The sequence below is a fragment of the Puma concolor genome, chromosome A1 (genome assembly GCF_028749965.1).
Source record: "Puma concolor isolate L17-30 chromosome A1, mPumCon1.1.hap2, whole genome shotgun sequence".
Lineage (NCBI taxonomy): Eukaryota > Metazoa > Chordata > Mammalia > Carnivora > Felidae > Puma > Puma concolor.
In genome coordinates, this window is record NC_141667.1 from 223,239,367 (window position 1) to 223,257,989 (window position 18,623).

At 40.5% G+C, this 18,623-nt stretch overlaps 1 protein-coding gene across 5 annotated transcripts in view; it reads left to right on the top strand.

The window, feature by feature from the left end:
- Nucleotides 1–18,623, top strand: part of LOC112860835 (phosphatidylinositol 3,4,5-trisphosphate 3-phosphatase TPTE2-like) — a 199,435-nt gene that overhangs the window by 177,631 nt on the left and 3,181 nt on the right. For all 5 annotated transcript variants that reach the window (XM_086712927.1, XM_086712941.1, XM_086712949.1 and 2 more), the window contains 3 exons: nucleotides 2,358–2,463; nucleotides 15,236–15,327; nucleotides 17,750–17,845. In XM_086712927.1, coding sequence (XP_086569053.1) covers nucleotides 2,358–2,463; nucleotides 15,236–15,327; nucleotides 17,750–17,845 — 294 coding nt within the window. The remainder of the gene's footprint in view (nucleotides 1–2,357; nucleotides 2,464–15,235; nucleotides 15,328–17,749; nucleotides 17,846–18,623) is intronic.

An 18,623-nucleotide genomic window follows, 5' to 3' on the forward strand; every position in this document is an offset into this window, starting at 1 on the left:
CCCTATTTTGTCCTTTTAAAATTGTTTTATGATGGACAATTTCAAACATAAAACATCAAAACAGGGGTGCCCGGGGTTCGAACCCCGTGTCAGGCTCCATGCGGTCACCATGGACCCTGCTTGGGATTCTCTCCCTCTGTCTCTGCCCCTCCCTGTGCTCACTCACACTCACTCTCTTATAAAGTAAATTAATTAATTTTTAAAAAGTCAAGACAGTCTTATAATAAGTCCCTTATAGCCCTCACAGCACTTCAACAATCATTTTATCACCCATCATTCATTCCCTCCCCAATCTCCTCACACACACTCCCCTTCTCCACTTTTTCTCTGAATCTGGATCACTGTGAAGGAAATCCCAGCCATCAGATCATACTATCCCACGAGTATTTTAATATGACATCCAACATAGATTCTTGAGGGGAAAAAGCACCTTAAAGCCATTTATCAAATCTAAAAATGTTAGACCTTAATAATGCCTTGATAACAACAAGTGGCTAGTGCGTGTTTAAATTTTCATAATCATCTCAAAATGTTTCTAAAATGTAGTTTGCTTCAGTCAGGATCCAAACAAGGGTCACACATTGCATTTGGTTGCTATATCTCTTCAGTCTCTTGTAGGTTATAGGTTTCCCACCTGTCTCTTTTATAGCTTAACATGTGTTCATTGCAGAAGCCAGGATATTTATCCTATAGAGCTTACGACATTCTAGACTTTGTTGTAAAAAGCATGCATGTTCATTACCTCCTGTAATAGTCTCAAAAACTCTGAACGTAAAATGGTGCCCATTTTACAGATTGGGAAATGGAGGTTCAAGGAAACTAACTTTTTGAATCAAGAGCTCAAATCCAGCTCTGTCAGACTCCAAAGCCAATTATAAGAGCCAAAGTAGGCTCTTACTTTTGTGTTCGGCCGGGGACGAAGTTATTTCACATTGTTCTCTAGCTGTTTGACTTCCCTACCTCTTGGGCAGGCAAGGCCCATGCCTTACCCATCTTAGCACCTTTTGCATCCCAAAGTGCTGTTTGTAGGGAACGCTTAGTAAACACACTGTTCGTTGTATTAACTCCTGTTGTTTTAAGCTCCAGGAGAAGGAAGGATGGGGGGGCAAAAGCAGCCTGAGGGCCCTGCTGCGTGACAAGCCTTCCGCGGAGAGTAGAGAATCTGGTGGCAGGAGCAAGGGGATGTTAGACGCGACTCCTTCAAGGACTCTCCCTGTACATTTTCCCTTCCCCACCGCTTCTGTGCCGTGCGGTCCCTCTCACTCCCGAACCCGCGCACCAGAGGCTGCCACGGACTGTCTTCTGATTCGCTGGCATAACAGCACTCGGCCTCAGGTTTGAGCGCTGTGTCCTCAGGGCCCCAAGACAGCGTTCCCTCCCTGGGGGGTGGCAAATTTCAGATACCATCACATTTTGGCTGTGCATGTGGCCCGTTCTGTGGACTACACTTCATCCATCCCTAGGCTATGAACTTGCTCGAGCGTTTCTCTTGACTGGCACTTTCCAATGGAAAGTGTGGCAGCTAATCTTATGAACCCTTCCCATTGGGTGGGAAAGAATCTGTGAACTTTGAAGTTCGTTTGATTCCATGTCAGAACTCTTTCGCTTCTTGAGTGAAGGAGGAGTCGGGGAGAGGGGAGCCTGGCTGGCTCGGTCAGTGGAGCCTGCAACTCTTGACCTCAGGGTTGTGAGTTCGAGCCCTGTGTTGGGTATAGAGATTACTTAAAAACTAAAAAATAAAATAAATCTTAAAAAAGGAGTCAAGGAGAGGCCCCGTGAGCAGCTTGCCACAGAAGGACTCGGCAAAGAGAATCCAAGGCTTCCTTACAAAAATAGAATTGGGGAAATGGAAAGTGAGTAAACTCAAGCTGGCCACAGGGATAAGAGCGTATGTGTCTGTTAATGGCCTGTGGAGGTCTTCTCGAGTTCTTTCATGACTGGGAGGCTACTCCTCACCAAACCACAGAGCTTCCTTTAACTCAGTCACCGCGAAGGCTCCACCCTCAGATTGACCTTTTTCATAGTTGCATCAGGTACATCTTGGTGTCATGTCATAGCTCTCGGTTGGTTCTGGTTAGATGCCCTCTCAGATATGAGCAGCCTAAAAGCAACACCTGGCTCCTTTCTTGTTACTTCCCCACAGCACTGAGTTCAGTATTTTTTTTTTTTTAGGGTAGATATTGAGTCGTAAGGCAGCGACCATGAAAATGCTTAGTTCTATAATGACACCCAACAAATGTTTCCTTAGTGAATGATTGGCCTTAAGTTCTGTGTTAAAAAAAAAAAAAAAGAAAAGAAAAATCAGGAATGCCGAGTTTTTCATCTCCACTTAAATTGAGGCTTCTGTTGTTTTGCAGAGTAGATATGTTGGATATTTTGCGGATGTGAAAAATATCTACAACTTGAATCTCCCTGCCAGAAAAACACTCAAGATTAAAAAAATCGTTATTTATTCAATTCACGGTAAGTGCTTTACATACAATTGGAGAATTGGGCGGGAGGGGGCGATGTTCTTCGTTTTCAAGTGCAGGAGGGTTGCTCCTAGCTATCTGTACCGAAAATCCTAACTCATGGCTGTCCTCTCATGCATCCTTACATAGGCACCCCTCCCCCAGGAAGAGCCCAAGAGCCCTTTCATGTCCTCTCTTTTCCTTTGCCACCACCAACTAGGGGGCCCCCTCCCCTTCCCTTTTCTCCTGTTCTCATTGCTGCTTTGGCCTCAGCTGGGGGCAGACTTTTCAGAATAGGATCTCTGATGGAGAAGACAGGAAGGGCCCATGAGCCCTGGAGACCACTTGGTCCTCATACCCACCTTTAGCTCAGGGTGCATCTTGGCAGAGGCGCCCTTGTATCATTTTCTCACATGTTCCTTTCAGAAACCCTCGTCTCATCACAGTGGTTTCTCCCTCTCCCCTCCTTCCTCCATCCATAGCCCTCTCCCCCCAGCAACTCAAGATGTCTTCCTATGTCTTAAATACCCAAAGACATCTGAAATGCCCAAACAACAAATGAATTTTGTTGCCACAAATTCTTTTTTATGAATAACTACCGAGTGCCTGCTTTGGGCCAGGTCCCATGCTAGTGTTTCCTTGCCCTTAAGAAGGAGAGGAATGAATACATGTAGATAAAAAGCTGGCACACAGAGCCTGGGCCCTGGCCGTCAAGAAAGGTTCCTAGGGAGCAGCACCCAGGTCTACCTGAATCTACCTGAACACAGAAACAGTTGGGAGAACCCTGGGTGCTATGGGGGTGTCTTATCAGTTATTACTGGAAGTAAAAATCCTTATAAATTTTTAAAAAAACTCTTCGCCTTCTTCAAGAATGTCAGGAGAGACTGGGATCCACCATCACCCCAGGGAGGAAGGAGAATTGGTCAGACTGTCCATCTCTGGGGCTTGAGAGAGGGAGAAGAGGAGCAGGGAGGAATTGTCCTCATGGCTCTCTTTCTACATGACCCACCTCACTTCCTGCACTGCTCACAGGGGAGGGGGCAGAGCAGGGCCCCCTCGGTGGGGACGGGGATGGGGCCTCATTCTCGCTGCCATTGGTGCAGCAGGGGGCAATGCTCTGGCTCCCCAAAGTCAGATTGTGGACCATGTGGAGGTGCTGGGTCTCTCATGGTTGGTACAATGTCAGGGCATTGGTAACCATCCAGACAGCCTAGTATTTTTAGCCTTCTGGGGAGTCACACAAAATAAGAGCTAGACTTTTTTTTTTTTTAACATTTCATCCAATTATTCAGAAATAAAAGAATCCTTTAAAATACATTTTTAAAACTGCAGAGTCAAAAAATTACAAAAAATTCATTAAAGTACAAAATGCTCTTTTCCAATTATTTATGTGTCCCTTCCTCCGCACCACACACATAGAGGTGGTGGTGAGGAATTTTAACGGATCACCCCAAACAGATCGCATAGGTTTCTGGCTTGCGAAAACAAGTGTCAACCCAGTAGCATTTGTTTCTGTGGGAAATTTGAGTCTAGGTTTCCAAACAAGCATTGTGCAGGCGGACCCTTGAAACACAGCCTGTTCTAGCAGAAGGCTGCCTATGTATATAAATGAGCAACTGTTTGTGAAAAGGTTTTGCAGACTGCAAAGTCCCCTGCAGAGTCCATCAGGACTGTTTCAGGGGCTGTGTGTGAATTAGGAGGGACGGGGTTACCGGCGGATCCTAATGGCTGACCTCAGAACTCCACGGCTGTGAGACCTCCCCAGGGTAGAACCAGGCTTATGCAACAGGTGTTAGAAGGTGGGGGACAGCAGCGCTTTGCTCCATTCCCTTTCCACATTCCGTGGGGTCCTGGAGAAAGAGTAAACTGCTTTATTCTACAGCCGGAGAAGCAACACAGTCGGCCATAGGAGCAGTTTCTTCCACTGAGAAATATAAACCCAATGACAAAACGAACTCAGTGGCATGAGACCCAGGATTGTATCTGCGTGTATATTCTGCTTCAGTTTCCTCTTTGTTAATGAGACCAATAGTATCTATACAAACCTCCGTATTAAACAGGCAAATAGGCATTCAGTCCAGTGGAGTTTTAATATATTTTTCTAATATGAATAGTGAGAGTGGGAATAGTTTCTCAAAATTCTAAGCTTAAAAATGTTTTAGGGGCTCCTGGGTGGCTCAGTCGGTTAAGTGTCTGACTCTTGATTTTGGCTCAGGTCATGATCTCATGGTTTGTGAGTTCGAGCCCCACCTCGGGCTCTGCACAGACAACTCAGAGCCTGCCCGGGATTCTGTCTCTTCCTCTCTCTCTGTCCCTCCCCCATGTGCGCTCCCTCTAAGTAAATATTTTTTTTTTTAATTTTTTTTCAACGTTTTTATTTATTTTTGGGACAGAGAGAGACAGAGCATGAACGGGGGAGGGGCAGAGAGAGAGGGAGACACAGAATCGGAAACAGGCTCCAGGCTCTGAGCCATCAGCCCAGAGCCCGACGCGGGGCTCGAACTCACGGACCGCGAGATCGTGACCTGGCTGAAGTCGGACGCTTAACCGACTGCACCACCCAGGCGCCCCTCTAAGTAAATATTTTTAAAAATTATAAAGGTTTTAAATAAGTTCTACAATTTCATGTTTCTCAGTCTGATATGATATCCTAAGACTGTGATTTCTCTGTTCATATTTTAAATTTTAGATAAGATCTGTGGAAACATTGTGTAGTTAAAACTGTAAGGCACAGATGTGGAGAACAAAGGACCTGACCCAAATGTAGGAGCTCTGCAGGGGAAAAGTGGTAGAGAATTTCATGGGTTTGGTTTGCTAGTCTTGGGCTAACATGAAATGGATTATAAACGTCCAGTTTGAGATTCCTCATGTAGACTTCCAAAGTTGCAACCTCAGCAGTTGTTTAGTACAACGTGGGCCCAGGCTTGCAGAGCTGACTTAAGAAGGCCCACATGGTAAGTTAACATTCTTTCTGCACCCATGTAAATAATTAGGCCACAGCTAATGACACCAGCCTTTTGTTGTTTTTCTGTTTTATTTCACTTATTATCCTCCACCTGTCCTTCAAGCCCTATCTTCTAGGCTAAGAAGTTCTGTTAGCCCTTGGGGGTGGAGACTCTTGGTGCCCCATCAGCATCCCCTTGGATCCCCTCTAACATCTCTGTGCTCCCACCCCCCAGCTTCCACTCCCTTTGCTATAATCTTCAGAGAATTACCACTGGAGCCAATTCACCTATATGGAACCCAAAATGCCTGAGAGTGACACCACCCTGTTGGGCAGCCCATAGCCATTTAGCAGGTGTACAAAAACCTAACTCTGTTGCTTCAAAGTGTGACAAATTCAGCAGTACAATTTACACTAAAGAATTCCCCATGGATCAAGCTGAATCTGTTGCTTGAAATCCCACCCTTCCTTGGATCTTATGAGTTCCTCCTAGGAACACTTCCTTTGTAAATCACTAGCACCTTAATGGTTGGCTCAGGGTCTGCTTCTAGGAGAACTCAAACTATGGGTGGCCATTTGCTTATTATTAAGGTGTATTTATAACACTATAGTCTAAGTCGGGGGACATAGCCTATATTGCAAACTGCATAAGGACAGAGACCATTATCCATTCATCTTTGAATCCCCCAGGCCATGACACATAGGTGGAGCTTGGTAAATCTCTGTTGTCTTGAACTAGGATGTCTCTGGCATGTCTCACTACACCATCTCTATCCCTCACCATCCACTTCTCTGATTTTATCCCTTCCACTCTGTCCCTCCATAAATTAGCTCCAGCAACATTGGCTTTCATTTTTGTTGTTGTTGCCATTCTTTTATAGTAACAATTCTTGGACTTCTACATGTTGTCTCTCCTTATTTTTATAAACTTTTTCTTGGGGCTCCTGGTTGGTTCAGTCAGTAGAGCATGTGACGTTTGATCTTGGGGTTGTAAATTCAAGCCCCACATTGGGTATGGAGATTACTTAAAAATAAAATATTAAAATTTTTTAATGTTTATTTTTGAAGGAGAGAGAGGGGCAGAGAGAGAGGAAGACACAGAATCCGAAGCAGGCTCCAGGCTCTGAGCTATCAGCACAGAGCCTGACATGGGGCTCGAACTCACAATCAGTGAGATCATGACCCGAGTAAAGTCAGTCACCCGACGGACCAAGCCACCCAGGCGCCCCAAAAATAAAATCTTTTTTTAAAACAAACTTTTTTTATTGAGGTATATTTGACACAAAATGTTAGTTTTAGACATATGACCTAGTGATTTGACAAGTCTGTATGTTATGTTCACAAGTGTAGCAACTGTCCAACATCATACACATACAGTATCACTCGCTGTATTTCCTAATGCTGTACCTTTTATCCCCATGATCTATTCATTACATAGCTGGAAGCCTTTCTCTCCCACTCTCCTTCACCTCGCGACTTGCTTCCCCTTTAGCAACCATCAGTTCTCTATTTTTACAGGTCTGGTTCTGCTTTTTTTGTTTGTGCATTTGTTTTACTTTTTAGATTCCACGTATAAGTAAAACCATATGGTATTTGTCCTTTTTTGTCTGACTTATTTCATTGAGCATAATACCCTCTAAGTCCATCCATGTTCTCACAAATGGCAAAATCTCCTTCTTTTTATGGGTAATACTCTATTGTATTTATATACCACTTCTTTATTCATTCATCTATCAGTGGACACTTGAGTAGCTTCCATATCTTGGCTATTATAAACAATGCTGCAATAAACATAGAGGTGCAGATATCTTTTCAAATTACTGTTTTTGTTTTCTTTGGATAGATTCCTGGTAGTGCAATTACCGGATCATATGGTATTTGCATTTTTCATTTCTTGAGGAACGTCAATACGGTTTTCTGCAGTGGCTGAACCAATTTACGTTCCAGCTAGTGGTGCACAAGTGTTCCTCATTCACCACATCGTTGCCAACACTTGTTATTTCTTGTCTTTTTTATTGTAGCCATCCTGACAGGTGTTAAGTGATATCTCATTGTGGTTTTGATTTACATTTCTGTCATGGTTAGTGACGTTGGGTATCTTTTCATGCGTATGTCCTCTTTGGAAAATGTCTATTCAGGTCCTCTGCCCACCTTTAAATTGGATTTATTTTTTGGTGTTGAGTTTTATAAGTTCTTTATATTTGGATATTAACTCCTTATAAGATATACCATTTGAAAATATTTCCTCCCACTCAGGAGGTTGCCTTTTCAATTTGTTGGTGGTTTCCTTGACTGTGAAAAAGCTCACTTTAGAGAAGTCCCAATAGCTTATCGTTCCTTTTGTTTCCCATACTGGAGGAGACAAATCTAGAAAAATGGTGCTAAGGCTGATGTCAACCTGAAAGGAAAAAACCTGCAATCGAGAATACTCTACTCAGCAAGTCCACCATTCATAAGGAGAGATAAAAAATTTCCCAAACAAAAGTTAAAGGAGTTCATTACCACTAAACCAGCCTTACAAGACGTGTTAAAAGGAATTCTTTGAGTGGAAAGAAAAGACCATAATCAGAAGTAAGAAAATTATGACAGGAAAAAAAATTCACAGGTAAATGCAAACATATAATAAAAGCAGTAGATTAATCATAAAACCAGTATAGAGGTTAAAGCATAAACACACTAAAATCAATTATGTCTACAAAAATCAGTCAAGGGATTTGTGAAATAAAAGGATATAAAGTATGACATCATGTGCATAAAACATGGTTGGTACAAAGTAAAAATTTATTGCTTTTAGAATGTGTTCAAACTTAAGCAACCATAAACTTAATATAGACTGCTCTGTGTATAACATGTGTATATATGAGCTTAATGGTACTCATAAATCAAAAACTTGCAATAGAAATGCAAAAAATAGAAACAGATCCAAGCATAACACTAAAGAAAACCATAAAACCACAAGGGAAGAGAGCAAGAGAAGATAAGAACAGGGAAAAACTACAAAAACACAACCATAAAACAAGTAACACAATGGCAATAAGTATATACCTAATGATAATTACTTTAAATGGACTAAATGCTCCAATCAAAAGACATGGGGCGATTGAATGGTTAAGAAAGCAAGACCCATCTATATGCTGCCTACAAGAGACTCACTTCAGACCTAAGACACATGCAGACTGAAAGTAAATAGATGGAAATCTACTCCTGAAATCATTATCGCACTATATGCTAACTTGGATATAAATTTTAAAAAAAGAAAGTAAATAGATGGAAAAACACTTACCATGCAAATAGAAGAAAGAAATCTGGGGTCACAATTCTTAGACAAAATAAATTTTAAAACAAAGATGGTAACTAGAGACAAGGACATTAAATGATAAAGGAACAATCCAACAAGAGGATATAACTGTAAATATGCACCCAACATGGAAGCATCTAAATACAAAAAGCAGCTACTAACAGATCTAAAGAAAGAAACTGACAGTAACACAAAAATAGTAGGGGATTTTACAGCCCATTTACATCAATGGATAGATCATCCAGGCAGAAAATCAACAAGGAAATAGGACCAGATGGACCTAATATGTAACAGGACATTCCATCCCCAAACAGCAGAATACACATTATTTTCGAGTGTACATGGAACATTCTCCAGAATAGATCACATGTTAGGCTATAAAACAAAGCTCAATAAATTCAAAAAGACTGGAACCTTATCATACATCTTTTATGACCACAATGGTATGAAACTAGAAAGCAATCACAAGAAAACACTTAACACAAATACATGGAGGCTAAATGATATGCTACTATCAATAAATGGGTCAACCAAGAAATGAAAGAGGAAATCAAAAAATGGAGACAAATGAAAATGAAAACACAACAGTCCAAAATCTTACAGATGCAGCAAAAGCTGTTCTAAGAGGGAAGATTGTGGCAATACAAGTCACCTCAAGAGCAAGAAAAATCTCGAGATAAAAATAGAACTACCCTACGACCCAGCAATTGCACTACTAGGTATTTATCCAAGGGATACAGGTATGCTGTTTCGAAGGGGCATATGCACCCCAATGTACAGCCAATGCATATGCACAGCCAAAGTATGGAAAGAGCCCAAATGTCCATCGATGGATGAATGGATAAAGAAGATGTGGTATATATGTACAATGGAGTATTACTCGGCATTCAAAAAGAATGAAATCTTGCCATTTGCAACTAAGTGAATGGAACTAGAGGGTATTATGCTAAGCGAAATTAGTCGGAGAAAGACAAATACCCTATGACTTCACTCATATGAGGACTTTAAGATACAGAGGTACATAGGGGAAAGGAAGCAAAAATAACTCAACTACAACTCAACACCAAAAAATAAAATATCAGACTAAAAAATGGGCAGAGGACCTGAACAGACATTTTTCCAAAAAAGACCTACACATGGCCAACAGACACATGAAAAGATGTTCAACATCACTAGTCATCAAGGAAATATGAATTAGAACCACAATGACCTATAGCTTCACACATATCAAAATGGCTAGAATCAAGAACACAAGAAATAACAAGTGCTGTTGAGGAATTGGAGAAGGAAGAGCCTTCGTACATTATTGGTGGGAACGCAAATTGGTGCAGGCACTGTGGAAACTATCCTCAAAAAATTAAAAATAGAATTATCATATGATCCAGTAATTTTACTGGGTATTTACCCAAAAATATTAAAACCCTAATTTGAAAAGATGATATAGGCAGCACCTGGGTGGCTTAGTCAGTTAAGCATCCAACTCTTGATTTCAACTCAGGTCATGATCTCACAGTTCATGGGATCAAGCCCCATGTCAGTCTTCATGCTGACAGCATGGAGCTTGCTTGGGATTCTCTCCCTCTCAAATAAGTAAACTTATGTTTATATATACATATATATATATATATACACACACACACACACATATATATACACTTATGTGTATATATATACACACACATATCTTTTATGTACATATGTATCTTTTATGTATATATACAAGTCTTTTATGTATATATGTATACATATGTATACTTACATTTATAAATAAGTAAGCTTATTTATATACATATACATATCTTATATACATATATACACATATACATATTTATATACATGTACATATACTTTTTTATGTATATACATACACATATATTTTATGTATATATATACATACACACACATATCTTTTATGTATATATATACACATCTTTATATGTATATACATACACACATATGTATATATGTGTGTATATACATCTTTTATGTATATACATACACACATACGTATACACACACACACACATCCTTATATTTATTGCAGCATTATTTACTATGGCCATTATACGGAAGCAACTAAAGTGTCCATCAACTGATGAGTGGATAAAGGTAGTGTGTATATATATATATATATATATATATATATATATATATATATATACAATGAAATATTAAGCCATAAAAAAATGAAATCTGAGCCATCTGAGCATGAATGGACCTAGAGGGTATATTGTTAAGTGCAATAATTCAATCAGAGAAAGACAAATACCATATGATCTCATTCATAAATGCAATTTAAGAAACAGAACAACAAAAAGAACCAGACTTTTTTTTTTTTTTTTCAACGTTTATTTATTTTTGGGACAGAGAGAGACAGAGCATGAATGGGGGAGGGGCAGAGAGAGAGGGAGACACAGAATCGGAAACAGGCTCCAGGCTCTGAGCCATCAGCCCAGAGCCTGACGCGGGGCTCGAACTCCCGGACCGCGAGACCGCGAGATCGTGACCTGGCTGAAGTCGGACGCTTAACCGACTGCGCCACCCAGGCGCCCCAAGAACCAGACTCTTAAATACAAAGAATAAACTGGTGGTTGCCAGAAGGGAAAAGGGGTGGGGTAAAGAATATTAATAGAACCCCGACCTTGATGAGCACTAAGTAACGTATAGAACCCTTAATCATTATATTGTACACCTAAAACAAATATAATACTGTATATTAATTATACTTGACTAAAGTGCCCAGAGTTAAGCCCTCTGGTCATAAAAACTTGTTAAGCCAGCTGGTTTTCAAAGCCAAACGTTACAGGGACTCATCTTCCCAGTGCAGGCCCTCTGTGCCTGCGGTGGGGTCTGATTTTCTTGCCTAAGCTCGTGGTTCCCTCCTGTTTATGGTTAGCCTTGCCGGGACAGTTCTCAACTGTCTCCCCTTCTAACCTTTTCGACATGGCCTCTTCTCTACTGTGGAAAGTCTGTCCTGCCAGTGTTTGGGTCATTTTCATAGTTGCACTGATGTGGCTGTTACCTCAGTGTGTTTGTGGACGAGCTTAACTCGGGATCCTCCTACTCTGCCATCTTTCCAGCAACGAAAAACAATCATATGATTTTTATCCTCCTTTTGCTAAAGCGGTGTACCATGTTGACTGAGTTGAAAACATGCAACCAACCTTGCGTCCCCAGAATAAATCCCACTGACTGTGGCAGATAATCCTTTTCATGTATTGTTGAATGTGGTTTGCTCATTTTTGTTGAGTTTTAGATGTATGTTCATCAGGAAGGTTGGCCTGTAGTTTTTTTTTCATAGTGACTTTTGTCTGGTTTTGGTGTAATGCTGGCCTCGTAGAATATATTTGGAGGTTTTCCTTCCTCTTCTATTTTTGGGGATAGTTTGCAGAGAATAGGTATTAACTCTTCTTTAAATGTTTAGAATTTACCTGTGAATCCATCTGGTCCCGGGCTTTAGTTTGTTAAGAGTTGTTTGATTACTGATTCAGCTTCTTTACTAGTAATTGGTCTGTTCAGATTTCCTGTTTTTTCCTGACTCAGTGTTGGAAACACCAGCTTTCTTTTGGAATAAGAATAACCTTCCTTTGAGATTGTTATGATCAAAACAGAAGGGGGATGGGGAGACTGTCAGAAGAAAGGGTGAAGAATTTGAAATGAGAGTAAATTGTCTAGTGGACGCTTCTGGGATTATCTTCACCTCTCGTGGTCTTTAAGCTATTTTATAACTGTAAGTTGTAGAAAACTGGTAATGCTGCAAATAATTTTTGTACCTAAAAATGCAAATTAGTTGTGTCCGGTGGAATGCAATGGATTATTGAGCCATTTTGTATTTATTTGTAAATTCATGTCATCAGCCCTTAATCCGCCTATAAATGTACAGTAATTTTTTAAACATTTTTAATGCTTTTTATTTTTATTTTTGAGAGACACAGACAGCATGAGTGGGGGAGGAGCAGAAAGAGAGGGAGACCCAGTATCCGAAGCAGGCTCCGAGCTGTCAGCACAGAGCCCAACGCGGGGCCGAACCCACAAACTGTGAGATCATCACCTGAGCTGAAGTCGGACGCCTAACCGACTGAGCCACCCAGGCACCCCTATTTTTTATTTATTTTTTTAATGTTTATTCATTTTTGAGAGAGAGACCAAGTGCGCGTGGCGTAGGGGCAGAGAGAGAGAGGGAGACACAGAACCCGATGTGGGGCTCAAACTCATTAACCCTGAGATCATGACCTGAGCCGAAGTTGGACCTTCAACTGACTGATCTACCAGGTGCCCCAATGCGGTACTTTTTTAAATTTAAGTATAACGTACATTAGCTTATATTTGTTTCCGGTGTACAATATAATGATTTAACAACTTTATACATTACTCAGGGCTCATCAAGGTAAGTGTACTCTTAATCCCCTTTATTTCACCCATCCCCCCACCCACCTCCCTTCTGCTAACCACCAATTTGTATTCAAGAGTCTGGTCTTTTGTCTCTTTTTTTCTTTCATTTATTTTCTTAAATTTCACATATGAGGGGATTCATATGGTATTTGTCTTTCTGACCTATTTCACTTCGCATTCTACTCTCTAGGTACATCCACATTGCTGCAAATGGCAAGATTTCATTCCTTTTTATGGCTGAGCAACATTCCATGGTATACGTACACATCTTCATTATCCATGCATCTGTCAATAGACACTTGGGTTGCCTCCATATATTGGTTATTGTAAATAATGCTGCAATAAACATAGGAGTGTACATATCTTTTCAAATTAGCATTTTTATATTCTTTGGGTAAATACCTAGAGTGAAATTACTGGACCATATGGTAATTCAATATTTCATTTTGTGAGGAAATTCCATACTGTTTTTCCCAGTGGCTTGTGCAGTACTTTGAATGAGCTGTACCATTTTACTGGTTTCTTATTGAGTAAAATAAAATTTTTGACGTGTATTAAAAAAATGCAAGGTAGATGGGGTGCCTGGGTGGCTCAGTCAGTTAAGCGTCTGACTTCGGCTCAGGTCATGATCTCACGGTTCAGGAGTTGGAGCCCCACGTCGGGCTCTGTGCGGACAGCTCAGAGCCTGGAGCCTGCTTCGGATTCTGTGTCTCCCTCTCTCTCTGCCCCTCCCCTGCTCATGCTCCGTGTCTGTCTCTCAATAATAAATAAACATTAAAAAAAAGAATTTAAAAAAATGCAAGGTAGAGGACAGTGCTATGGTATGCGTACAGGACAGTGTTACGATATGCAACGATTTCTGTAAAACAAAAGTGGGGAATAACATGTATTCATGTTTGCGTATATACACGTACATGAAAACTTCTGGGAGAGTATGTATTCATATTTGATTATATATGCATAAAAAACATCTATTTGGAGTTGGAGAAATAAATGGGGGGGGTGGATGAGACAGACTCTTCACTTCATGTCTTTTCTACCTTTTATATTGTGTAAATAGGGGTGCCTGGGTGGCTCAGTAGGTCAAGCATCTGACTCTTGATTTCGACTCAGGTCATGATCTCACGGTGCATGGGATTGAGCCCATCATGCGCTGCACTGACAGCATAAAGCCTACTTGAGATTATCTCTCTCCCTCTGTCTCTGCCCCTTCCCAACTCATGCTTGCTCTCTCTCCTTCAAAATAAACTTTAAAAGTTATATTGTGTAAATATGCTTCATTTTAAAAGTTTTAAATGTGTGGTAATCTAAGCTTAGAAAGCAAGTATTTCAATTTGTTTAGTTGTTCATTTCACTGATATCCAGTTGGCATCAGTGGGAAGAGATTCTCCAGCTGGAATGGGGCCAGGGGAAGACAGGCAAAGAAATGATGATGGTCTACTACAAATTAATAATGTGGGTTTGGTGGAAACAAAGCAAATATAATATGACCATCAAGAATGATCTATCTATATATATATATATGACTTTGTTAGAATATTTTTTTGAGTTCTGTACCTTTACCTCTGTGCATATTTGTGACCTGCATGGATAAAAGGAAAGCACTAAAAATTGAAGGCTTGAGAAACCAGTCCTTTTAGGAACTACTAAAAGAAGGTCCTCTGAATTGAATACAGGGAGAGAAACCATTTGTCTGTATATGTATACTGAACATCACAGGAATGTTTAGGTATAGCCATCGAGTATTTTCATGGAGACTGCCCTGGGAACTGGAGTTAAAGGACGGCAAGAGGAATTTAGGCTATTTATTATTAAGAAACAGTATTGGGTATCTGAAAAATGCAACCCATCAGCAGGAAAGGGTACAAGTCCCATTCCCTGATTTTTTTTTTTTTCCTAGAAAGGTGAAAGAGATAAAATTCTAAGAAGCTGAACTATATTTCTTTTCCCCCCTCTCCAGCCTTATAAATTGGGCTTTGGGAGACAAAGTTGGGCTTGAAGCTTTGTCTTTTAAAGACAGAGTTCATGCAAGACCCAAATGATTCAGTATTGACACATTGTGAGCTGGAATAATTTTCTTTCTAAACCATAATGTTAATTGGTAAGACATTTTGATCTTTGCTCTAACTGGCCTAATTTTATTTCATTCAGGTGTTGGAAAAGGCAATGGAAATGATCTAAAAGTACAAATAATATTGCACCGCAAAATCGTCTTTTTAAGTTCTGCTTCCAAAAACTGTTGGGTAAGAGCACGTAAACTGAAAATGCTGGCATTTGTTTTAATTCTCCACGTCAATCAGCATGTTGACCTCCCAGACCGTCACTCACCACAAAGAAAGACCATGCTGTTTTCTGGTTACCATCCAACTTGGCATCCCGGTGTTCAGATACAAGTCAGAGCACAAACTCCTTATTCAAAATAGTCTTTTCAGGGCATTTTCCAAACTATCTTTTCAGTTCAGTGTGTTGCATTGCCTTTCCCTTTTACACAAATGCCAAGCATGTTCCCAGGAATTTATCAGAGTTTTCGATTCATGTATCTGGTCATTTTTAGCTAAATAGTCTTCTTCTTGTCATTTTATAATATGGTACTGATTCTGAAATTATAAGCTTATAGGTGATTGGCATGCACACTAAAAAGATGGAGACATCAAGACTGTACCTCAAAAATATGATTCAGGGAATCTGGAATGGGGCTCAGGAATCTCTCGAGTTAGCAATGTCCCAAGTGATTCTATCTCACATGTCCTGTGGGTCTGTACCTTCAAGAGTAACCCAAGTGGCTGGCTGGATGTAGCTCTCTGCCCAAAAGCAATGGGACCTGGTATGCCTAAGATCATCAACCTTTTCTGAAGCAATAAGAAACCTTCCTAGATCCAAGAAATATAAACTCTTAGAATTCTCTCGCAGGCTTGCCTCCATTCTGTCACTTCTCCAGCACCACTCCTTCCCCTCTCCTCCACGGAAGGCCCTCACCCAGTTCTGATCCTTGGCTTTCTGTTCTTACCTCTGTGCGTACCCTACTCTTGGTTCTGCCCGTCCATTCCCCTGCCTTATATACTTTTTTCTTTCTTCCACTCCGCACATGTTTATGAGCACCTACCGGGACCCACAACATGGACGGTCTCTGCCCCAACAATCCAACCGTGTTTGTCAGTCCACGTTTGTCAAATGAGCTTTTCCTCTGCTTGTGCAACTGACACCAGAGTTCTCTCACTCAGGCCTTAAAATTTAGCAGTATCTTTGATTCTCTCTTTGCTGTGCCTGCACATCCAGTCAGTCACTAATTCCTGTTGATTGTACCCTTGGAATCTCTCTTCACTCTCTCCGTTTCTTTCTGTTCCTGTTGCCAACACCTCGTTTGTTCATGCCCAGGTTTCCACAACGGTCTCCCTACCTCTTCTTTCCCCTCATACAATACAGTATATAGAGTCCTGCAATATGCAGGTATTTCATTGCTCCAACAGTGAAAAGCTGTAAGTAGAGAAGACACATGGCATGCCTGTAGTCAAAGCCAGTTAATATCTTTGGCTCAGCATTATCTGTAAAGTAAAGATCACATACCAAGTGTTTTGAGGATTAGATAATATATGTGAAGTTTCTTTGTGAGCGATAAATTGCTAAGTGTTATGTGTGATCATCATCAGGCCACTTTGTCACATAGGAAATGCCCCCCTCTCCATATTCTTCAACTTCACTCTTATTTCCCTGGCTCTTGAACCTTAGCCATAACATACCTGAGACCTGAGCTTACTTCCTTCAGGTACTTGACCTGCAGACTCCATTCCAAGTAGATTGGGTGTCCTCTGGCCCTTGGAACACAACACTCTTAATTTCTGCTTCATGTTTTTTTCTGGTCTTTCCTCCCCCTCTCCCACACCACCCTGCCTCCACTGGATTCTCTTTTCAGTGCTCCTCATTTATACAAATCCTTCCATGCCCAACTCTGTTTCTACCTTCTCTGTGAACCTTTCTCATTCTATGCTTCTCCTTAACCTCTCCAAAGTCTTCATCATCTAGCTTGACACGTAATTTATGCCATTCTGTTACTTCTTGTGCGTGTAGCTCCCTGAAGCATGCCTTGAGTCTGCACCTTCTTTTCTATATTGCACAGGTACATAGACTTTTCTTATTGTGGGGGCCACTATTACACAAGGGTAATCAATAACAAAGAAATAGTATAGCTTCAAGAAAGTCCTTCATTCCAGAAACTTGGCCGATTCTTGGTCACTCCATCCAGCAGTCAGCCATGGACAAGGTCCATGATCCCATCAGCTGACCCCTTTTTGATAAAACATGACCAATTATGTATTGCTTTTTGAATGTGAAGGCTAGCTTCAAAACTGAGCATGTTAGCATATCCCAGCATATGAAAATCAAGTGGCACACATTCAACAGTAATGTTTACTTGGTTAAACTCTAATGGAAATGGGAATGCTTTGTTCTTTACCACTGCCCTACAATGACCTCCAAACATGTTGGCCTTTTAAAAACGTAACAGTATTGCAACTTTATAGAAATGATGATTCACGTTTACATGTAGTGACTGGACTATGAGACCAAGCGTACTTGATAAATACAGGAAGCCTTGATCTGTGACCATGAACTTCACTGTTCTCTTACCAGCTGGTTTTAAGGTTGTGAATTCCATGTGTTCATTCACAGATACTTCATGATATTGAAACAGACAACGTAATAATTCATTTATCCAGCTGTCCACCTCTGTATGATGATGTGAAAGTACGGTTTCTCTCTTCCTCAGTGAGTAATCAAGAAACAGTGTTATTCTTGTCTGGTCTTTTGAATTATTCTGCTTTAGGATTTCCTTTCCTACAATTCCCAGCAAGAAATAGGAGATGTTAAGCCCTGGCCAGGGAGAGGGAGAAAAACAAGTCAGATCCATAACAAAAATTTTAAAAAGAACCTAAACTGGTGTTTGCTCATTTTTTCTAAATTCTATACAGTTTGCATATATTTTCAAATAAGAAACAAACCAAGGTATGTTTATTGCAGAGCAGTGATCACATTTTTCTTTTATATCTCTAAAACACATTGTTCCCCATAATTTGTAGTTTATGGTGTTGAAAGCATCTTTCAACAAACACCTTCTTTCCTTTAGGTAGCATTGTTTGTAAATTTATGTGTACGTTTAACTCTATGAATCTATACTGTGTAGAAAGCATCCTTGAACTAACATCTTCTTTCATTAATTAGAAGTGTTTGCAATAGAGAACGAACAGAGGGTTGCTGGAGGGGAGTTGAGTGGGGGGATGGGCTAAATGGGTGATGAACATTAAGGAGGGCACTTGTTGGGATGAGCACTGGGTGTTATTTAAGTGATGAGTCACTAAATTCTGCTGAAACCTATCTTACCATATATGTTAACTAACTGGAATTTAAATAAAAACTTGGGGGTAAAAGGGAGATTTTACTTTCCTTTGGATTGACATATAATTCATTTTAAATAGTATTTTTTTAAGTTTATTTTGAGATCGACAAATTCAGCATGAGTGAGGGAGGGGCAGAAAGAGAGAGAGAA